Source organism: Carassius gibelio, chromosome B10, assembly GCF_023724105.1.
Source record: "Carassius gibelio isolate Cgi1373 ecotype wild population from Czech Republic chromosome B10, carGib1.2-hapl.c, whole genome shotgun sequence".
Classification (NCBI taxonomy): Eukaryota; Metazoa; Chordata; class Actinopteri; order Cypriniformes; family Cyprinidae; genus Carassius; species Carassius gibelio.
The window spans coordinates 5,949,035-5,974,229 of NC_068405.1; the positions used below are offsets into that span (position 1 = coordinate 5,949,035).

The 25,195-nt window shown below is 36.4% G+C and overlaps 1 protein-coding gene across 1 annotated transcript in view; it reads left to right on the forward strand.

Annotated features, from left to right (window-relative positions):
• Nucleotides 1-11,406: 11,406 nt before the first annotated feature.
• Nucleotides 11,407-25,195, forward strand: part of LOC127966883 (ephrin type-A receptor 5-like) — an 85,014-nt gene continuing 71,225 nt past the window's right edge. The window contains exons 1-2 of the mRNA XM_052568209.1: nucleotides 11,407-11,682; nucleotides 15,211-15,275. Of these exons, the coding sequence (XP_052424169.1) occupies nucleotides 11,598-11,682; nucleotides 15,211-15,275 (150 nt within the window). The 5' untranslated portion in view covers nucleotides 11,407-11,597. The remainder of the gene's footprint in view (nucleotides 11,683-15,210; nucleotides 15,276-25,195) is intronic.

Below are 25,195 nucleotides of genomic sequence, written 5' to 3' on the forward strand. Positions count from 1 at the left end.
CTTATTTTTCTTGTCAGAATTGCAAGCGTATACCTTCCAAATTCTAAACAATATATATATTTATAATATCATTTTAAATTTATTTATTTATTTATTTATCTATCCATTCATTCATTTTTTATTTGTTTATATATATATATATATATATATATATATATATATATATATATATATGGGGCCATTTAAATTCATTCACAACTCATATAATATATTGATACATTTTAACATAGTTTACAATAGATTTTACAATAGATTTTAATTTAATAATACATCAAAATAGTATTGTTGGACTTTAATTAAATACGTTCCTCCTTGGCAAGTATAAAATCCTTGTTCATTGAAAGGACCTACTGCCCTTTTGAACAATAGTGTTTATCTTTATAGTCACTGTACTCTCAGTAAAGTTCTAATGACCACTGTTATATAGTTTTACAGCATTTTGTATTATCTTCCCAAATATGGTACGGTCTACAAGATCGTAATAGTCCAACCTTGCTTGTGTGGTACATCGTGTTTGCAGAACCTCCCAGAAAACAAAGCCAGAAAAACAAAGGAAGTATCAGTTTGTCATGATCAGATTATTCTTATAACGTTTCCAAGATGATAACAATCGTCTCCATATCGACATGCACTCAGACAGTCTGATGACCGGGAGCATATTATATGATGAAATAATTGTTTTCATAAACAAATTAGTCCCTTGAAATGGATACGGTCCCTTTGCAAAGTGGAGAGCCCACTTTTACTGTAACTGCCTGTCTATCTCGTTACATTACAAAATCATATATTTATATTCTCAAAAATATAAAAAGGTAAAAGAGACTTTATTCGTTCTGATAAGTCTATAAAGGTGATTTCTGCTTACCTTTTTTTTTATTCTGTGGCACACCAAAGCATTTTTCTCTTGGAAGGTTTTTTTTTTTTTTTTTTTTTTTTTTGCCTGAGGACAAGTTCAAAGTTTCCTCCTAAAGCTCCATTTATCACTATGTCTACTTTAGAGGTCAGAGAGCCCTTCAGAATGAAAACACCCCTCCCCAGCGATGCACTATGAAATAATGGATGATTTGAAGGCAAAAGTTGAGCTTGCTGTCAGAGATTTCCAGAGGTATTTATCAGAAAAGAAGTCTGTATGGTCATTAGTGCATTAGAGCATGATGCAATAACACACCTGTGATGATAGACGGATTTAAAGAGCCATATAACAAGCTCACTGTAGACAAACACTTGTATTTTTTTCTTAGCTAATAGTGTATATAATATGTATGGATGTCTAATCATAAATCAGTGGTCTTGTTAAGTTGCTTGATGAATGCAGATCCTGACCTTTTTCATAAATGTCTGTAGAAGAGCACAGTGTCTGGTTATCATTTGCACGCCTCATTGGACTTCAAGGAGGAATTCCATCCCATTCCCATTCATTACAGAGCAACTGAAGCATTATAACTAGTCTGTGCAAATTATGGTGTGGCAAAAAAAAAAAAAAAAAAGAGAGAGAGAAAAAAGAAAAGGAAAGGAAAAACGAAGATTTCAGATCCATTCGATATCAAAAGGGCATTAAATAAATACATAAGTATACTTTTATGTAAAAATAAATGTATAAATAAAATTAAATTTAATTTAAATAATTTTTTTTTAAATTAAATCTTATAAATACCTTACTTGTTTGTTAAATTAATGCAAAAAAAGATTTAAAATTAGATTTACAATACTGTTAAAATCTATTAAAGTATTTAAAATGAGTAATAATATTTATTTATTTATTTATTTTTAATAGACAAATCAGACTTAATCTGTCAAAATTAATATTAATATGCAATATGTGTGTTTAATAAAAAAAAATTTGCCCATATTGTAGAATATAGTTAGAATATTGAGCTAAAAAACTGTTCAGAGGTTCAAAATTGGCAAAAATATGCAATTTGGTGTAGGTGCTGATATTTATATGGGCAAAAAAAATAAATAAAAAGATTAAATTTTGATACATTTGCATAACATGCATTTAAATATTAGTTGTCACTCTATAGACTGTTTCATTTCTGTGGCCCTAACTTAACTTCTGGTAAACTTCAAATAGAGTCAATAACAACAGCTAAGTTCCTCTTGAGTAGATAATTTTTGATAACAAGCAAAATATGTTTGTTGCGTAAATCAGACAGACCTATTGAAAATGCAAATTCATTCTCTGCCAGCAGGAGGTGCTATAAAGCGGGAGAAACAGAGGTTTCCTCGGTAACGGCTGTACACCAAGCAGCTCTCTGCTTTATCAGGCATAATCATATGCAAGATGAAAAGAAAATGACATTTTCTAAAGACAGTCTTACTTCAGAAATACAGTGATATATAACACCCGTGCCTTGTTTTGATTTTTAAACATGAAGTACGTGTTTATTCAACAAAACCTTTTGGAAAATCAGTCAGTTTTTATACCGTGGTGGGTCGCCACAAATAAATACTCATATGGGAAACATATCCCACAGCACAACAACCTGAGCTCAGCTTTATTACTCATCACTTTAACTTTAACTGTGTTTGTAGTCAGTGCCACTAGCCAGACTGAAAAACAAACACAGACCGGGAGTTCACTCCGGGCCAGGAGCGTGCGCCCGATCAAAACGTCTACACTGGATCTCCCAATAATAGGTCTTAGTGAGATTATATTTAAATGGTTAGCTCTGCTGTTTCAAAACATATAATTCAATTCAATACAATGATGGCAAATCATGCATGGATAATCAAAAAATCACCAAATCAGCTTTAGTCCAGTAAGTGTTCATTTTGAAATATCACTAACAACACAAAAGTTATTGTTTACTCCATAAAAAATTCATTGCACTGACCTGCAGATACAACGACACTTTTACAGTTAAAGGCCTTTTTGTGAATAAACTATTAACTGTCAAACAGACGACAGAGAAGGCATTACAGGTTTAGTCTTTTTTTTTTTTTTGATCATGTTGATGATTTTGAAGCTTAAGATGTCTGTGCATGACGCTTTAGGCTTTATTGGGTTAAAACATTTTCTTTTAGCCCACTTCATAACCCTGATTATAACCGTATAACTAAGTCATCCTTAGGTTGGCTCACAATACTGCTGTTTATCTGAGAAACAAAGCCCAACTCGTTGCATGAATTTGGAGGGATGACTATGTGTATTCAACGACGCTCACAAACAATTAGAAAATACTGCCCTGTAAAATAAAATACAAATTCTAAATCTAACTTTTTTCCATCCATATTGTTTAATGTCCTGCACCACATAACTCATTCCGTGCATAATAAAGTCGATCTCATTTTCCGAGGCCTGCAGCTGAACTTTAGATGTGTGTGTAACAGGATTCGGCCATTTGCGGCAGGCTAATCACTTCAGTGTGAAAGCCGGCGGTCGCATGGGAAGAAAGCGCCTTTGATGTCCTGTCTGTGCATCGGGGTCAACCGGCATCACACTCCCACAATTCTCTGCTAGTCCAAATGGCAAAGCTGGTGAACACACAGCAATTCAGCCCTTCGCTTTTAATAAAGCTGTCAGCGATGACACCGCCGGCCGGGTCTGCGTGTGTGCCGTGCGCGTGTGTAACTTCTTCCTCTCTCTCTTCCTGCGATCAGGACGAGGGGGATTATGGAGATGAGGTTGTGCATTGTTATAGACTTTGGAGCTTTGTTTTTTTTTTTTTCTCACAGAGCAGTCTGCAGCTTTCCCCGCTTCCATAAATGCCTGCACTGATGAGCTGTCTTTGGGTGAAAAAAAAAAAAAAAAACACCTAACAAAGCTATTTTAGCTCAGCTGTTAACTAGATGTGGCAGGCTTTGGCTGGAGGAAACCATGGCATTTTCTCCAACTCTATTTCTTTCTGCCCTTTCAAGTTTTAATTACCCTTGCCCTGCCAAGTGAAGCCAGATCATTTGCCAGCGTCACAAAAATAGCACTGCACACAGCATTTTGCATATCATTTGAGTTTAAAAAAAAAAAAAGAAAAAAAAAAAAGGATGAATTACAAAAATTGCATAATCACAAAATTATGAAACAAATGATGACTTGCTGGATATACCATAAAAGATAAGAGATAATATCTTTGACACTATTATGCAAAATTTAAAAAAAATTCATCTTTATCATTTTTAAATCAGCGTTTATTTTTATTTTTGGCAACACTTTGTTATACAGTGACCTTGTTACACATATTACGTGCACTTTTTTTTCTAATAATAACAACTAAACCTAAACATGTTGTTAACTAATTTTACAATTGCAAAGTGTGTACTGTATCAGCTACTGTTTATCAGCACAATTTAACCTAGCGTACATGCACTGCAGTAAGCAAAAGTGCACACAACCATTTCGAACATGGGAATAATAATTAAAAGAAGGTGTTTATTTATTAAAAGCAACATGACATCTACATGAAATGTGCTTTTTACTGTAATACTGAAGCAAAGTACACTTGCGTCTTGGATTTAATAACATAGTATATTAATGTAAACACAATATAATTATTATACAATATTAATAATACATTTATTGCATAGTTGCAAACAGTTGTAAGATCAGTGAGGTCCCTGTTTATAGTCCCATCCAGGTGTAAAGCCAGTGGTGCTTCATAATCCATATGCCTCTAATGACCTTGTAAGTATTTTGACAGGCTGAACCATTATGCAAATCAAGCGATGAATACATTCATCAGCCACGTCTCCTAATTTTCCCAAATCTCCGAGGTCCAATCAGTGTTGTGGGTCGTGTGATTAGAAGAGTCACATGCGTGTGCGACCTCAAGAGCCACGCACGCTTTCAACCTCAGGTTATGGAGCAGGGAAACACAGACCAACCTCTGTAACCAGGCTCCAGATGTGCATCGTTTGTCTCTGCAGCCCAGAACCTAGAGCACCTGTCGAAGTGTCTGAAGGTTTTGCGGTGGACTATGGGGACAGGGGTGTTTCTGTGTGAGATGTACAGTACTCACACACACTAACAGACGGGCTTACCCACTGGTCCCCTCCCCCTCCCCCTCCCTTTGGACTAAGAAGATTTGTGGTTCAGACAGCTGGGTCTGGCAGTTCATGGCCCAAACCAGCCCTCCTCGGCATTTACCAGCAACCGCAGATGCGTCTCTGAGTAATTATCAGTTGATCGATTGGAGTAATATGCAAATATCCGCTCACATCCATGATGAATGAACTTTATATCTACATTTTGAAAATCTAATATGTGTGATGATGCAACAATTCTTGCACACTGCACACAGTGTCTTTGCAACAAAAGGCATATGTGTGTCATATATGATTATTCACAGCCACCGGTTCACGGTAACACACTGAGTGCTGTCTGCATCTATTATTAATTTACAGCCTTCACGTTATGATGGTTTTAATTAAAGACTAAATGTCTTTGTGGCCTTCTTTCAGAAGAATGGAGCTCTGAATGACCCTGATGTCAAATGTGCGCCTGGCAGTTTTGGGGATTGTCCCGTTGTCAAAATTCCACCGAGCCACACTAAATGTTATGCACATTCACGCTAGCAAAAATACCTGTGCCAAAATATGGATATGAATAACTAAACAAAATCTAGTAATGTACGTAATTGCTCATTATTCGTTTAGTTTGCATTACTAAAATAACGTTATAACTCCAACAACATCTATGACAGCATTACAACATCTATAAAATATTTGATTTTGAGAATAAAAGTAAGCGTGAAGGTCCATATCTAAACCTAACTTTTAGTAGGGGTGAACATATCGCACAAAAACCTACAAATGAGATTCTTTAAATTCCATTGTACTTATTCACCACCATTTCACAAAACACAATATAGTTATGAATCACAATGAGAGAGTGTTGTTTGTAACTTATTTCATGTAATAAAATAATTTTCATGCAAATAAAACAAAGATTATTGAACTTCAAGAAAATAAAATTTTAGTTTTAATTCAATGTCTTACAATTCTATTTAAATTTCAAGTTTATTTATCATATGTACGATGTCAGTGACACTTTGCACACTGAAATACTTAGGTTGAGTTTCAAGCATTCTACATTAGTGCAATACAATATAATAATAATAATAATAATAGTAATAATAATTATAATAATAATAATAATAAAATAAAATAGTCCTGTAAAATGTGCAGTATGTTTTTGAAGTGCATTTGCTCATTGAGTACATTTACATGGATAACTATTAAGAAAAGACTCTGATTAAGGAACTACCATGTAAACAGAGATTTTTGATTACCTTTATCCGGCTAAATTCGTACTCGAAGTAAACAGAAATCGAAATAGAAATCGATTTCAAAATCGTTTATACATGTAGTATGACAAGTATCTGCACCTGAAGCTTTCATAAAATAAAAAATGAACACCCAGAACTGTATATGACATCATAACAAAGTCAAACTATATGTTTATACAATTCTGGAATGGACGATCCAGTTTTTCATGCAACTGAAAATTATATGTGAGGGCAAAAGACATTTCCATGCATATTTTGCAAGGGGTTTGATGTTGACCAACAGAAAAATGCTTGGTTTGCATCATATATATATATATATGTGGTTTGACTAGTTTGATAGCATTGGTGTTTTATAACGTCATTGGAGGATCTCAGCTGAACCTCACCATAGGGGGTTAAGCCTTTCACCCACAATCCCGACAGCAAGTGGGATTTAGCAAATTGCATTTGATAGCAGAGCACCCTGCGCTTACTTGTTATGAGGAATCAAGTTCTTCAATTAAATAATAAAAGTATGCATTCAGAATTAGCATTTGAGATGTAAATAACGTCTTTGGTAGCGAGTGAATTGCAGCTGGCAGTGGTGTCATACAGAGACGCGCTGTAGCAGACGTCTGGTCTGTTTCTCGTCTGTAGCAGCTCGTATGCAGCTCACACACACACCATATGCTTGAGTTTCACAGTGTTACCTCAGGAGCCTCCAACATGCTCAAGGACCAGCTTAAAAACATGCTGCTATGGATTACTCTCAATATCTCTTTCAGTTCATATTGAGATGGATGCAAAGACCCGGTCATTGGCTGTATCTCAATTTAAAGCACTAAATATTTATTGTTGTAAGGAAATTCTCTGTAGATTTTTTGTTATAAGGTTTATTGGCGATAAAGCAAGCATCAGTTTTACTCAGGGATGTTTTCTCTAAGGAAATACTCTCTTAAACTCATTGTAGGGAGCAAGAACAAGAAAAATATGGGAAATAATGTACATACTAATATATATATATATATATATATATATATATATATATATATATATATTTCAAGGATATAAATGGGGGACATGTTTACTCAAAAGTGGGAATTGTGAGATTAAATTTAAGATTGTGAGAAAAATTTTGAAGTGTTTTAAATGTAAAATTGAGAGATCTAAACTAAAAATTTTAAGATGTAAGCTTGGCATTTTGAAATATACATTTGGATTTTTGAAATATAAACTAAAAATTGTGAGATTTAAACTTGGAAATGTGAGATTAAACTCAAAATTGTGAGATTTAAACTTGGAAATGTAATATTAAACTCAAAATAGTGAGAGTTTTCAGATACAATTAGGCAATTATCTTTTTTTATTTATTTAATTTTTTTTTTTTAAATTCCATGGCAGTAGTTACTAGAAAAACTTTTATTTTTTATGTTTTATTTTTAAGGTCTGTTTACATCAAGAAGGCTAATATATTTAAAATGATAAAGTTAGCATTCATAGTGTGCACAGTCCCTTCAGTCCACTACACAATCCCTCAGCAATGCTTGCAACTGCATAGCAACATCGAAAATCCCTCAGAACTCTATAGCAATGCCCTGGAAACAGCAAGATGGTAGCAACATTTATATGGACAACCAACAATCTTGTTTCAGAGTAATTTCATGAAGCAATCCTCTCACTTTCATTTAAAGACTAATTCACCTTTGGAAATGGAAGGTTTTTGAAAGCTTCCAAACTGCGTTTGTTTTCATTGTTAATGAAATCATGTGCAACAATGAGGTGATCAATCACTGCTATTCTTCACTGTCACACTGTCAAGCTCTTTGAATAGAAGGGAGAAAGACTCTGGCAGTGGCCAGTGACCAGTGACTCCGGGAGCTTCATGGACAATAGAGACACAATGGAAGTGAAATGCACAATTAGGGAACTTTAGCGCCACTTGCCAAGTTTACAAAAGTGGGGAGTACATATAGTAATCAAAATATTATGGCCTGTTACTCAAAGTTGAGCAAATTCATAGTTTAAGAGTCGGTTAATAGTTGACAAAACAAAATATATCCAAACAGGTTTCAATCAGGTTCAGCAGGTTCACAACACTTGCTATATCCATCCTCTGCCAAAACCCATGCAGTGAAATATGGAGAGCATCGATTTGATTCGCTTGTCTTCTGCGAGATATAGTTAATTAAAACTAAAACCATAAAAAAACCTTCAATTAAAAATAAACTTTAAATGAAACGATAATAATAATAAACATATGCTTAAATGTTTTATTTCATCGTCTTAATTTAATTTCAAGTACTAAAATAACTAAACCTAAAGGTGAAATAAAAATGTATAAATACATTAAAGACAGCTAAACGGCGAGCGTGATTTGACCAGGTAAAACATGTTCCTGGATCAACATCCTTGTTGACCCTGGAACAACATTCCAATCAACCAATCAGAATTGAGGTAGGCTTACAATCATTCCCATTGATTTTGGGAATAAATTATGGGTAGGGTTAGGTTTAGTCTATAGGATTGGGTTAAGTCTATATTTTTGGACAATAATGTTGATCCAGGATCATCAGAAGATGTTAATCCAGGAACATTTCTTACTTGGCAAAATCACTGCGATCTATTTTACACTTCAATCCCAGTAAAGTCAGGTTTAACAATGTAAAATAAGGTAGAATGAGTCAGTCATTGTTGCAAAATAAAACAGCCTGAAACAGAAGTAATTTTATCCTGCACATTTATGGCTACAGTCCAAATGAATAGCTATGAAATTTTGATTTGAGTCAAAATTGTTGTATGAGAGACATGAAACTGTCAGACATATTGTATGCACTGGACAAAACAATACAACAATACTTGACTGCATACTGCAGTGATTGACCACTCAGCCAGCTGTAACAAGAATGTCCTCACAAAACATTTTTAGTGTGTGAAATATTCTCGAACCATATTATAGTTTGTATTTTGTCAGTCACGACTACCCACTGGCTTCTGAGTCACCCTCTGCATCCTACAATGTGCTGCTCTCAGACGGTGCGCTGACTCTCAAATTGTTCCTCTTCCTGTACTTTTGTCCAAGTCCTCGCTCTCTTTAATGCCAGGACACGATTATCAGGAGCGACAGCTCAGCTGTGTCTGCCCAAAACAAGCCTCCCCTCTGAGTGCAGCGGCAAAGACCCTGCTGCTTCCCTGTAGTCCTCGACAAGTCCAGTTCACTCTTTCATTTCGAAGTGGCAGCCTGTTCATTTGAAATGAGATTTAACTAGACCTGCATCAAATCTGTGCATGCAGTACTCCAAATTTTATCCGAAAACATAGCCTATCTATTTTTTTCTGCTAGATTTTCGTCATTTGTGTTGCTTGCTAAAACAGGCCTCACTGATATTATTGAATATTTTCATGTCTTGGCGGATCCATTCTAGCGCCACAACAGATGCAATTAAACTTCCACTGAAGGAAGGGTTTAATACTCTGAAGTGACTTTTGGCAGCTCATACAGCAGCCATCGCCTATCAATGACTCAGAGATGCATAGGTGTGTTCAGAAATCCAGTGTGAACACCTTCAATTAGACAGATTGCCTTTAATACTTCAATCAGACTTTTTCAGAGGTTTGGGCCTCATTTTTATTGTGCTCTGCTTCTTATCTAGATATTTAGCATAAGATCCTGTCCATGATTTTGTGATGTCACATGCAGCCGAGACAATGTTGTTGTGTTATTGATAGGTTTGTATATTCCAGCTCTTTCCTGGCATCTAAAGAGAAAGCATTGGCTGTTGTTCTTCAGCTTGTGGTTCTGAACTCAGGAGGAGCTGGGTCTGATGTCGGCTGCTGGATTTCTCCGAGTGTCTGGTGAATGAGGACAAGCGCCGAGGAGCGTGGGATGTGTCGGGAGGGCACGGCACGGGAATATGTATAATCATGCAGATGAAAGAGATTGAGCTGCAGTCATTGAGCCACATTTATCTTGTGGGTGGAAGTGCTGCTTCGGCTTAAATTTGGATTTTAAGAATGCAGTGGAAAAATAGAGCTAGGTAGAGCTAGAAAAGGCCATGTGAGCTTAAATCCCATTTGCTCTGTAAATACAGACCTGCTTTTGGAAACCTTCACATTTTTATGTTGCAAAATCTTGTTGCTTTAAGGAATAGTCAACTTGATATCACATCAATTCCTAAATTTTTCACAAGGTGGCTTATTCGTACGAATTCGTACGACCAAACTCTGTCTTGTTGCCAAATCGTACGTATTTTACGATTTGCACAATTCGTATGAATTTGTATGAATGACCTACACCTTACCCCACCCCTAAACCTAACCGTCACTGGGGTCGTATAAAATCATACGAGTGAGGTCGTACAAATTCGTACGAATAAGCCACCTCATAAAATACGTACGAATTGGTCATGAGATAGCCTTGGAATAGTTATAATTTAATGTACGTATGTCACATAGTGCAAAATACATCAGCTAAATTATCAGACATGCCTTGTTAATAATAATAATGATAATAATAATAATAATAATAATAATAAAAACATTTTAATATATATATATATATATATATATATATTTTTACATTTTATGTACTGGCACAATAAATAGATTGTAGAAGTAATGCAATATTATTGTCACAAAATTCTATACATTTATTTCAGCTGTTCACATTTTATGTCTTATAGATATTATTATGAAGAATATATTATTATATTACTTATAGAATATATTGTCATATATTGAAAGTATTGTCTATTTTATGTAGATAGATAGATAGATAGATAGATAGATAGATAGATAGATAGATAGATAGATAGATAGATAGATAGATTTTATATATCTATAATGCATTATGATTTTTTGTTATGCAACTATATTTAGATACAGGATATACTTAATGAGTCTATCATCTTTACCTCAATACATTTTACATGGGATTATATCATATTATATAGCATACAGACTTAATAGAAAGTGTTGCTTCATTACTCGTATTATAGGGGAATTTCAGTGTAATATCAATCCAACACAATCAATATAATATACGACTGAACACAATGTGCGCATAGCTGTCATTTTTCGCATGATTCGTCTGACTTACACCTTCATTAGTCTGGATGAGTCTGGAGTCATGAGCAGTGCTTGATGTCTATTGGAGAGCTGTGGTCGTTTACTCCTCCTCCTCCTCTTCATGCTGTCGGCTGTGTGGGTGTCTGACAGCTCCGGGAGTCTCAAACCCGCGCGCTTCAACACTCACCGCTCTCCGCGCAAATGCGCTTTTACTCCCGCGTACCTTCGTTCCGCGCGCCTCATGTCCCCCGGAACTCTCCAAGGATCGACGCGGTGCTGATGTGAGTCCGGTACTTTCATTCACTCGGCACGTTTCTTCAGTCGACGAGTATGCGTTCACGGTGGAGTTACATCGCCTGGATTTGCGTCTTCAGTCTCGGCGCGTTCAGGACTTTCTGCCTCCCCGGTAATGAAGGTGAGTCGCGGGATCCGGGAACGGTGCTGTTTGCAGGGATTGATGGTTGACAATCACCGGATTGCGCTCGGAGAAGAAGGTTCAGCATAGAACACTCTTCAGATCATGAACCGTTTTTGGCTCCATGAGGTCTTGGGTTGCTATTTGGTTGTTGGAGACTAAAAAAGTTTTTAATGTTAAATTAAAGACCCCTTTGATCCGTGCGATGGTTTCCGAGTTCGCTACATTATCACGATAGTGTTTATTTATTTATTTATTTTAAATGACCAGAAAATAATTTTAAGAAGTTGTTAGAACTGACGATTCTAAAATGGCATTAGACTGTGAAACTGTTTGGTTTTTAATGGAACCATTGTTTTTCATAGACGAGCAGAATTTACCAAGAACAAATACAGAACATTAGAGAAGAATAAATGCATCAAAAACTGTCAGATTTAGTTTTATTAGGTAGTAGCCTGGTTTTGTGACATATGACGTGGATGGTTCTCCAACACAAATGTTCTCCACACAGCATGAAATATCATATGTGAAGCATTGCGTAATATATTATCCACAAAGCCAACAATGATTTCACACCAGACTGTTTAATGGAGCAGAAGATCCGGTGAAGACCAGCGATTCCAGTTCACCAAAACTCCCACAGCCAGGTGCTTTCTAAACCTCTCAATCCGCTCTCGCACATTCACTGAAAACATGAATTCATAAAGTATGTTGTGAATCGCTTCGTTGCCTTTGAACATGTTCACTGGGTCCCCTTTAAATATTTGATGCTCAGTATTGTTCAGTATGAACGTCCATTCACAATCACAGCTCAGATCAGACTGAAAGCACTATTCACTGAAGCTCAACCGTCAAGCTTTACAAGAATCAATTCAGCGGTCTATTAAAGACCTGTTGTAGCACCATCTTTCAAGACACAGGTATTAAACGATAGATGTAATGCCTATATATAATATGATTTCTCAGCACACACAAACAAAGATATATGAGGAACTTCGTTAAGCCTTTAAGGTTTCATCCTTTAATTTACAAAGGTTAAATTCACGTACAAAAATATCTGTTGCGTTGGACCCCAATGCCACTTTTGGTAAAAATATGATGTCTTCTTTTTGTGAGAGCTGATGTGTGCACGTGGGATGCTGCATTTGCATGAAAGGCGTAAAGACAAAGGAAGCACACACACACGGCTTCATCAAAGTTCCCTAAATTTGCTTTGTAGTGGTCAGAGAACAGCAGGCGCCGACTACAAATCATATTTCATATTTTACAGCGTTATTTCCCAGGATACAAAACTGTATTCCTGTGAAACCCTTACTGGACGTTTTAACTAGCGTAGCTACATAAAAAAAAAAAAAAAAAAAAAAAAAGATTTCACCCGGTGATGCCATGGGAAGTGTCAACAAATGATCTGCGAGTAAAATTGATGCGTTCCGATTTATCACTCGAGCTGAAGTGCGCAGACTATAGAATATGTAAATATTCTAATGAGCAGGAGTCAGCATATGGATAGTGCGGTGACAAGTGTGGGGACGAGTTGATTGATTGTACGCTGATGATGGCACAATAAAAAATGAGAGCAGGATGGGGGAGGGCGCTCGGGTGCCTACACAGACTGGCACAATGGCCCAGCAGACGACAAGGACAACGGCCACTCCAAAACCACAATAGCGGCGATAGTCTGCTAGAATTACAGCAAACCTGTCGATTCGGAGAGCTGCGACCCGCTGTAATCTGCACTTTAACAATATTTGCAGTTACAGTACGATCGGACTGTTTATCCTTGAGTTTTCCAAAGCAGAAAGGCGATTTTCCGTTAAATATTCTGCAACGTACTACTCTTCCATACACTTCTTCTTCAGTGTTGCTCTTTTTCTAGTTTTGAAATGTATTTCCCCCCTCCCGAAGTTAGATTTCCTCACATCCGCACCTCTTTCGACATTTGTATTTGCCTAAGGATGGACATAACCTCTCTTTTATCTAGTTCAGAACTGCTTTTCTTCCTGCTAATTAGATTTATGCGACTCTCCCCGGGATATTTTTTCCCGTTTAAGTAGGACAATGTACGTGGATGTCTGTCATTCAAAAGAAACACGTTTAGACCTCGTTTAAATAGGACACAAGTGGATTTCACAAGTGGTGTTCTCACAAATCATTATCAAATTTGAGGTTACATAATATTTGAGATCAATAGCCATTATTCGCATTCAGCTGTTGGTCTTGTTTATTAGGGCATGAAGTGCGAAAATGATCCTAAATATGTACTTTATATATCAGAAGTTTTGATGAACACATCTTTACCCTTCACATCTTCCTTTTTAGCTTTATTATGACATTTGTGTTGGTGTTTTAATCATTAGCTTGTTGTTTTGATCCCCAAAATGATATTGCTATTGTGAGTCATCTCACACATGCGAAACAGTCTCGCCACATAACCTTTGATCAACACAAGGTCAAATTAAAATGCAGCCCTGATTGGACTGTGAATGTAAAGGTCATCTAATTAGCCACGGCGGTACTCGTTCGTAAAAGGTTCCAGCAGATAAAAAAGAACCTGTGACCTACTCTGGTTATCAAATACTGGCACAATAATTTAGAAAGACGGGCTTGATTAATAGACATCTCACATAGAATGTGCACTCAATTTAACCAAGGTCAAAGATTATGCAACAGATATTATTCCATGTTCTTTTATATTTTCTATAGGGTATTTTCAAATGATTTTCTGCTATGTTCTGAAACATTTAGATGAATATCGCAACAAGCCCATGTGATCTCATCTGTTTTAGCAGGCATTCAGATGTGAAGTGTCTGGATACATAATATTTTCTGTCCCTGACCCCCCCCCCCCAAATCATAAGACATACTATTTATTTTCCTTATTATTTATTTCTGACCCAAGTCCTTATTCAAATAGGGACCGGTTACAATAAAACACAATTGGCATAATCTTAAACATTTTACAGAAATGCATTTTTATTTTAAGGGTTATATATTTTTGCATTTATGTAATTGATATACTCATTTTATTTTACTTTGAATGACACAGATTAAATAGGTTTAATAAAATGTTCAATTTAAAATCTATTTGCATTATATCCATACCATATGTGCTTTACTGATAAATGTCTATAAAAAAACAAATAGACTGAGACTATATTGTTATTAAGGGATAAAAAAAATGATAAAAAACTATATGATTATGTGACTATGTGATTGAAGATAGTGCCATTGTTACAATGTAATAACATTGTAACTACTATGTTATATTAATATGTACTTACTATATAATTAGAGTTTGGTTTAGGGATAGTTGTAGTAATTATGTATTACAAAAGTAAGTGCATGTAACAACAGCACTGTGAAATAAAGTGCTACTGAAATCTATAAAACCAAACAAGATCTGAGTTAGACCATGTTGTAATAAAGAATAAATCTAATGTGATATGCGATCTGCATATAAATGCTCTTTCTATATTGCTTTTACAACTCCAGTTCATTGATTTGTCCCCGTTTCTCGTTCTCCCGCAGTGAACTTGCTGGACTCTCGCTCTGTCATTGGTGACCTGGGGTGGGTCGCCTACCCGAAGAATGGGGTGAGTTCCACACATCGTCCTGCCTCTCCACACTTTGAGTTAAGAGCCGATTTAGGAGAACATCTCAAGGGCTCAGATTCCCTCAACAGCAGAAAAGAGAGTTTCAAAGTGAAAAATAATAGAGCATGGAGAGTGCAGCACGGAGAGAGAGAGAGAGAGAGAGAGAGAGGGACTATGAGAGGTCAGAGACAAACAGAGAAGAAGGGGAAGCCCTTTTTTGTTCTAAAAGAGGCACAAAGACACACTAAAGCCGCTGTTCTAATTTCTTTGTGACACTTAGAGTGTCATTCATTTCTGTTGAGCCAGCGAGCTGGTAAACCCACTGAACAATGTGTTGAATTTTAACGAGAAATGTCCAACTTTATGTACATATCTGTTTTTGGAATCCCGATTTCCATTGAGAATGCCAAAGTGAAGAAAGCTGAAGGTACATGAAATGGTGTGTCGGGAGAAAAGGAACATTTGTTGAGTATCTCGGTTGTTTTTGACAAGCTGACAGGAATAAGCAGCTACAAACTCGAACAGAACAAGAAAATATATATCCCAGTTTTGCTTCAGGTCTGTCAGTATCACAATGTTTTAACACCCCCCCCCCCAAAAAAAAGCAACACAATCATGTGACCTTCTTTTCATGACATCACCCTATTTGCCGTTCCAAGAATAGTGCACCGACTAGGGCTGTGAAATACTGACAAAAACATCTTTTTTTCAATGTTTGTTGGGATTTTTTTCAATTATTAAACAATATTGTGCTGATTTTGTTTTTCTGCTGGTACCATGACTGGTCTATATGGAAGCCCAATTTTAGCAAAAAAAATAAATTAAATAAAAATACCTCACTGTCTGACTTTTCTCAGAATTGTGAGATATTCATTCGCAATTGCTTGCTATTCAGAATTGCATAAAAAAAAAAGTCACAATTGCAATATATGGAGTAAAGATTGGGAGATATGTAGTGAGTTAGAAAGTCCAATTCTGAGGGACAAAAAGTCTGTTTTCTTACAATTTCGAGTTTATATCTCTCATTTCTGACTTTATAACACATACTTTGTGTTATAAACACGTACTTTGTGAGTTATAGAGTCAAAAATGTTAGATAAAAACTCACAACTCAAGTCAAGTCAATTACAAACTTTATTTCTCAGAGCTGCAAGTTTAAATCTTGCAATTGTGACTTTTTTGTGGTAACTACCAAACAAGTCAGAATTGGGAGAAAAAAAAAAAAAAAACCTTTCTTCTTTATTTATTTTTCTTCTTTTTCTAAAATGGACTTCCAGAGGTTTAGGCCTGTCATGGACAAATAAATAACACCAGTAGGTGGCAGGAAGTCCCTGTCTTAATGAGCGATTCATTGGATCATTAAAAAAAAAAAAAGAGTTATTGACAATCAAAATATCACTAGGTATTGCTCTGAGACATGCAAATGTTCTTCTCTGGCTTTATTTGGAACTATTTTCAACAGCAAAACAGAAAAAAATAAAAATAAAACACAATCTAATTTGATGTTACTTAACTATATAAATACAAAAATGCAAACCTTTACAAGAATATTTTTTTGCTTTCATAACTCAAATTATCAAGACATTTTAATTGCATCCTCAACGCTTCTTCAAGCAGTCAATGATTTGGTTTCTGAAGACATGTTTTTGTCGTTTTTTTTTTTTTTTTTTTTGCAAAGTGGGTGAGAACTATACTCGATAAAGTCAGCTCAATTATCAACACAACCATTATGGTATTATTGCAGATGGTTACTATTGGACACCTTTAGCACTGACCCAGCTCTCACTTCTAGCTTTGGATTTTGAGATTTTGATTAGAAAAGTGTGTTTGCTTTTGGACTGTGCAAACGTTGTGATTTCTCCGTTCTCAATATCAGCTCGTTCATCCCAGCTGCTTTTTCGAGGCCTTTATTGTTATCCAGCCGTGGTCTGCGTCCAGTGTTGACAGTGTGCAGTTATAGCTTAATTCGGTTTCCTGTTGTGATGGTAAAAAAAGAGCGCTTGCATTGTGCTTACCTGCACCTGCCCTCCAATGCAACAATACGGGCCGACAATAGATGCCAAAGTCTCCAGGCGCGCTGGATAACACATGTTAAAGGAGATGATTATCCCTCCTCTCAGATGGATATGCAAACATCCTCGTGTGATATCCTGTATATGACGTGGAATCTGAAGAGCGATAAATCAATGTCAAATACGGCAGAGGGCTTTTCACATCCTCCTCAATGGCTATTGAGATTAAATGATTTTTGCTCTATTATTAGATGTTCAAATTACTCAAGGGTGACATGTGCCATATGAGATTATGTCAGCAAGCCTGAGATGTTAACTAGAATTGCTATAATCAGTCCCTCTAGAAAAACGCGGATTTTCATTTGTGATTGTTGCGGGCAAAAATCCTTGATTTTGCGACACGTTTTCTTAAAAAATGCGATGGAATATGCAGGATATTTTTGCAATTTTATGCGATGAATTTGCGTGAAAACTGTGGTTTGATGAAAAAAGAGAAAAAAAGGTGATTCCCCCAACACCTTTTTCTCACTAGGCTACTACCTTTATGTAAAGCGTAATTTCTTATTACTTCCTATGATAAGCGAGCATACTAAATCACAGAATATTTAAGTTGCAATCTCTTAAGTTATTTTACATACTACTAATATAATTACAACTGTAAGTTTTTGGTACTGTTCTGTAACAAAAAAGTGCAATCTTACAACTGTGAAGTTGCATCAACTTCTGAATGAAACTACAACGGTGTTAGTAGCCTAGTGAGAAGGGGGTGTTGGGGGAATCACCTTTTTTCTCTATTTCATCAAACCGCAGTTTTCGCAAGTTCTCGCAATATAATTTGTCTCCACTTTCATGTAACAAATCAGGAAACTGCTTTGCGCGTTCTTTTGCGCTTATTTTTGTTGGCAAATAAGAATGATTTGCACGCTTCAAGTTTCACCCTGATTTCACCGCAGAGTTTGCAGGTGATGTTCACGTCACGTAATTACGTCACTTCATAAGGTTCCCATGGCAATAGGGGGACAAGTGTGAGTGTTGTGTGTAGAAAACGCAACATTTTTTCAACTTTCTGCTAATATATATGTGAGTTTTTGCAACGAAAATACAGGGATTATGAAATCATGCTAGCCCCGCATATTTTGCTTTCTGAAATCGGCAATTTATGCGGCAAAAGAGCGCCGTTTTTGAAAAAATGTGACCCTGCATAACTATGTGGCCTTTGGCTGATTATGCATTAAATCAGGTGATTGCATAATCACGTTTTTCTGGAGGGACTGTATAATGCAATATGTGTCAAAGTTTGATCAAACAGTTGTTAATATGTAAAATTTTCATTGATTTTTCAAGTCATTCATTCATTCATTTTCTTTTAAAATGACTGTTCACCCCAGAACAAAGTTTCTCCTATCATTTACTAACCCTCTCGTTGATCCAAATATGCATGAATTTCCTTTTACTTTGTGAAAAAAGAGAACATATTTTGAAGAATGTGTGCAGCCAGACAGTTGTTGGCCCCCATTTTCTTTCATAATATGGACAAAATGCTATGGAACTCAACAGGGACCAGCGATTGTTTGTCTACACACAAATCTCTTCTTTTAGATCATTCTGGGATTACCTTCTCCGCAAGCGTTTTAGAGGAGATAGGAGCATAAAAGTGTTCCCTAAAATGCTGTCTGAATAGACAGCTCACTATATGGATTTCGGAACCGAGCTGTTCAATAACAACAGTTTAAATTCTTGTTTGCATGATTTATGTCGGTAACGCAATTGGGTCAAATGCTGGTTTCTGAAGACTCAAAGGCTTTTGGATCTACAATCAGCAATCTGTACTGGCAGGTACATCACAAAACGCCAGCGTTTATCTTTTCTCCCCGGTTTGTTTGTTTTCAACCCTGGCTTCATGCTGCTTTAACCGCTGTCAGAGCGGCCCAGATTTGCCAAGTCAACGGAGCGGTTTACAGGAGCTCAGCTAAATCCGGGCTTTGTGCAGGCCTAGGGCACCTCTGGCTCACACCGCTGTCTCTTACCGAAGGGGAAAAACGCATTGACGTGATGCTCAACAGAAGAGCCTCTCCACCCACCCTGAAAAGTCACATTCACATGTCCCACCACACTCTCACGCAAAGACATTCAGACAGAATCATAGCAGGGAGCTGTTTTCAACCCAGCCTGTCAGTCATGTTTGGCTCCGCCCCCTGTGGACTCTGGGCGGCAATGACAGGGATGGCTGGGTAATGGTGATTGGTGGGTAATGATGGGCTCTTTTTTGAAAGGCAGTGCGTCGTACTTGCTAGCCAGTATTAAGCCGAGGAGGAAGTGCTCTGGGAGCTTGGGTTTATGGGTAAATGCATGCTTATAGCACACGCTAACTCACACTGGGAGAATTTAGGGTTTTAGGAGCAGAACGCATTGGTAAATAAGTGTGCTGGTACAGCAGAGGGAAGGATTTAGACCGAGAGAATGAGAAAATGGAGAGGTCTCAGTAGGGGACGGTATGAAAGAGAGTTTGAATGATGATGGTTCACAGAAATTTGTGTGCAGGAAGGCCTTACAAGTGAACGAGCAAAGAGAAAAATAAATTATATGGTTATCTTTTATTTGTTTTTTTAGACTATTTCTGACACATAATAGTATATACTGGATATGGACACCACTGACTGCTGTTGTTGAAGGGATAGTCCATCCAAATATAAAACGTATGCAATAGTTACCCAAAGTCATGTCCTTCCAAATGCATAAGACATTTGTTCATCTTCTGGTATTTTTAAAAACAAGCTAATGCAATTTTTGTGCATGGCAATGAAGCGCCTTTGAATCAAACAATTGGTTATGGATCATCTGATTTTTAATAAATGGTCTCCATTAGCATGCACTAGCATAGCCACTAGCATACCAAATACACCAGGCTGTTGTCCAGGTGTGCCATTTCAATCTTTGGCTTGATATGATTCATGTTATCACTACACAGATGTGACACCCATCCCCGTGCAATATCCCTTCTCAATGTGGCGTTTGTAATGAAAGCCTTTTTGAATTATCTATTCGTCTTCATCCATGTGTCAGAAATGTTGTCTTCCCAGAGTGCCTGGTGTTAGTAATGTATTTTCATATGAGAGGTTAAAACGAATATCCAAACGCCCTTGGATATCTTCATGATCCAAATTCGCACAGGCCCATTTTTATTTCAAGTGGCAGCTTTCCCTAAATTGCAGCTTTGCCAATGCAATTTACCAGATCGTGGCCACACTGACTCATATTGGAGAAATCTGTGATACACACTTTTCTGATTTATTCTGGTCCTGATGCATCACCATTTGGCCCTTTGCTGTATATGATCACCTCGAGTAAAATTCATATTGTAATATGGACGTTTGGCTGATTGGAATGGAATTAAAATGCTCCGTGAATGTCCTTTGATTGCTGAACGCGAGGAAGAGAAAAGGGAAGAGTGGTAATGGTACAGGGAAATGGATTTATGGTTCAGTTTTTCAAATGAGATGTGCTTAAGCTGTGTCTTTGACATTAATGTTGAAATTTTATGAAATAAACAAAGGAGTATACAGGTATATAAATAATTCCATGACAATATTATATGTTATTGGACACAATGAATAAATTAAGCAAACCATAGGTTGCAGAATGACTTTGAACCCATTTGAGAGAATTTATACCTGACTAAATGTTGAATGGTTCATAAAACCGATTAACTACTGAATGTGCTTTAAATAGACCATGCTTTACAGATACTTATTTCTTAGTTAAAATCTTGTTAATATTTAGCAGTAACTGCTAAAGTGTGCTCTATGTACTGAATATTTTAACAAATGGAGTAGATTATGAACTATAAATGCTTATGAAAATGAAGTGCTTAGATGCATTGAATATGCACTTGTAGTGTACTGTACTTACTTTAGGTATGGGCATATTTGATAAATAAATAAATAAATAAGGCTACTTATGTGTACTTAGTGTATATGAGTATATAGAGTATATTTCATGACAATTTCTTCAATTTGTACTGACGTCATTTTTTTTCTTCTTCAACGTAGATTAAAAAGTGAAAAAGTAACATAGTAAAGCAAATGCAAATCACTTGATTATACTATAACTAGAACTATAGTGTTGTGTGATATTGCATTAAATGTTACTATATTTTAAATGCACTAAATTGCAACATATTTTAATAAATGACGGGTTTCAATAGAAATGACATTAAAGCCAACACGATCTCACTCCAACACGTCACATATTGACGCTTAGGCAGGGCACTTTGGCGACACTTTTTGACACACAGGGTACCCCTTTAGCATCATTTTACAATGTGCAGGGTCCTCCATTGCTTTAAATAAGAAACCCTTAACGTCAATATGCAAAATTATATATTGGGCAATACTATTGGTTTATGGTTGGATTTTGCAATAAATACCTGTGACTGTACTTTTATGTGCCTGTTACGTGTTTGATATTGTTCAGAAGTGGGTAGGTTTAGGGTATAGGGGTGGGGTTACACTACAATGAAAGTATTAATTTATATAAAATTATTCATTTGTTTTTTTTATTTCAAATGCATGAAAACAATTAAATTAAGACTGGAACTGGAAAAATGCTTGGAAAATTTTCGCTAAAAGGGTAAATTGAGCATTACAAAGGTGTCCTGACCAAGCATCAATATATGATGAGTTGGAGTGAGACTGTGTTGGTAAAGCATATTTTAGTTGACCATAAATGCTTGTCAGTAAATTCAGCAGTCTATCTTAACTATATTTCAACAGACAAAAGATGTCATTATAATTTTAAATTTTAATTGTACTTATGTTTTACTTAAGTGGATTTAATATAAATTTGAACTATAATGCATTCTTATTTAATTGCAATTAACATGCAGTTAAGTGCTTCAAACCATTACATTCAGTTCACATTAAGTGTATTCTTATTTACATAATACACAGATACTCTTTTTTGAAAGTATACTGAAGTGAACATGTTTTTCAACTATGACTGAGCCACATGCACTAACAAGGCCCCTTGTTTGATGAATTTTGTTGTACAAATTGAAGCAGTTATGCCATTTCCATATTAACTAAAATTACTGCCTATCTAGCACTTCATTATTTGTACACCTTCTAGCAACAAAGCCTTGCTCACACTAGATTTGAGCATGCATCATTTCGTCAGACGCTGAAACGGTTGTGAAACGACGTCACACTCTGCAGTCTCTCTTTAAAAAAAAAAAAAAACACATAACAGAAAATATTAAATCCAAAATGTACAAGCATACAGTCTCCTCCACTTTCCTGCAGCAAAGCAGTTTAACATTTATGTTCTTTTAATTATTACAACTATCGATCTTTTGTTGGTCACACAGTTTCAAATGATACAAATTCACACGTCAAAGTTGACCAGTCTTGAACTTTAGAGCTTAGCAAGATTCAAAACAACTTTGCATGAACTGGGGTTTCCGCTCTCCTTCGCATGCATATGAATGACAGTCATTGGAATGAAAAGTGCAGGGTGATTACACCTTAAGTCATGCTAAGTATAGGCAGTGCATTTTCTGTGTGTGAACTGCAAGACTCAGACTGTTCGCACACACTGAATGACTCCCCGCGGTCCAGACTTCAGTTCTTCTAGTGTCCACACAGCTCACAATCGCTGACATTCAGAGAGCGTCAGGCAGAGGTAATATGAGGCCTTGGGGGGGTCTCTCTGGTCACTGACTGTACGTTTGAAGAGTGCTGAAGGGCCGCTTGGGCCCTCTGGGTGCATTCTGAGGTCTTGCTTTGTTAACTGCCATGTTACAAGCCTCCTGACTGCGTAGATTATAGCTGGCTGATTATCACTCTGCCACCTGATGTATTGTTATTGAGCATCTCTGTGGACAGCAAAGCATACAGCCATATTTTGTTAAATGTGGCAGTTGTGGTGTGTGAATGTGCCACAATCTGCTTTAAGGATTGCTGTACTATTATGTTACAGTACACATGCAGAACATTCCCCAACATATGTACTCATAGTGTTTAATGGCATTTTACTGGCTGAATTGTTGTTGTTGTGTGTGTGTGTGTGTGTGTTCCTCTACTTTAACATGCCTTATATGTACAGATTTTATTGTTTTACACTTGACTTTTCCTGAAAAAAGCATTTTCAAACATAAGTCTCTTATGCTCACCCATGCAGCCAGCAATTATTTGATAAAACTATTAATATTTTATTAGAAAATTACAATTATTTGAAATTGTGTTCCCCCTAAAGTAGTCTACTGTGTTTGTAAAAAGCATGCATGGGATGAATGAAACATGCTATGTGTGAGAAAAACTTCATGTGGTGTGTGATGCAAAGAATCAAGGTAAACATAACTTGTGAATAAAATATGACATTGAAAATTCCAATAAAGGTGTATTTTTTACAATATGTGTGAAAATATATTTAATATTGATGTATTTAATATACAAAATATTTTATACAAAAAAAAAAAAAAAATTGCACAAATATCCCACTTTACCAAAAAAAAAAAATAAATAAATAAATAAAAAAAAATAGGTTATAAAAGTTCATGGTTGAAGAAACATCCAGTTCCACTAATATTGCATCAGCCACTGAATATTTTTTCATATATAATTCCCAGAGTGTACTTGACCCAAATGACATGTCCATGAAGTCTACTGGACCGCAGGGTGTAGCATTTGTCATTTCATGATGCAGATGGGTGAGCGCACTCTTAGCGGGCATAATAAAAGTATGCCCTCAATGCACCCCTCTTCCAAGCATGCACTGTCTGACGGTCATTACTTCACCTAAATGTGGACCTGTATCAGTCCACTTCTATGGTGGTTCCCAACCCTGGTCCTGTATGGAGTTCTCCCAGCAGTAGACATTTTGAATGTCATTTTTATCTAGTCTCAGCCTCAGACATCACACCCACAGACTGTTGGCTGAACGTCAGATGCATAAGGCACACAAAATTGGAAACACTGTGCCATGCCATGATGCCAAACCCCCTTATGGAAGAAGAAAGCTATTTTGTTTACACCAGTGACATTGAGCGCTTATCAGTATCAGCTAAGTCTGAAGATCTGGCTACGCCAAACTACTCTAATCTCACACACCCTTGTCAGGTCTCGGGGTGAAATTACATGAATGTGATTGTACTAAAAATGGAAATGTTTTTCAGTTTTGAAAGTTTTGTGTGTAGACAACACTGTAATATTCATGCCAGGCCAGTAGGTGGCAATCTTACTTTGTAAAGTACTGTAAATCTACTTTACTGTGTACAAACCTTTAGAATGAACACATAATACTCATGCGCATGATGTCACCGTTTTCACAAATTCATCGCTTTCAACGCCTATGCTAACAAGCTAATGAGTAGGTTAAGAAGAGTTTGAATTTGGGAAAAATGTTGGGGATACATCAGGTCTAGGACTGAAAACCACTCTTCTTCTACACAGAAGGTTCAGTCAGAAGTGTTTTTTGTCAGAGCCGTGGCCTCGTGGAAAGTTTTTTGACATATAGTGGAAACAGCACTTTAACTGTCTACAGTTTGAGTCCCAACTTGTGATCCTATTTTTGGCCCCATTTACAATACATAATCATGTAGAGATAAATATGATATGAATAAATCTGGATGTGTGCATAATGCCATGTAAACGGACAGATAGGATATTCCATAGAATGTGAATTGTATGTCATTGAAAAAGTGATGGTAGCAAATTATGTCAATGCAGTTGGCCGTTTTTCTGGGCCAAGTCTGCAGTTTTCCCACAGAACTGGGCTACCTTTACACTGGTGCCATGGGTTAAAGTGATCTAACCTTTCTATTTTAATGTAGACGAGGGGCAACCATAAAAAATGCAATTGGGCTAATTTTGAACAGTAATTAGGCTGGTTTTATTTCCCAGACCTCTCAGA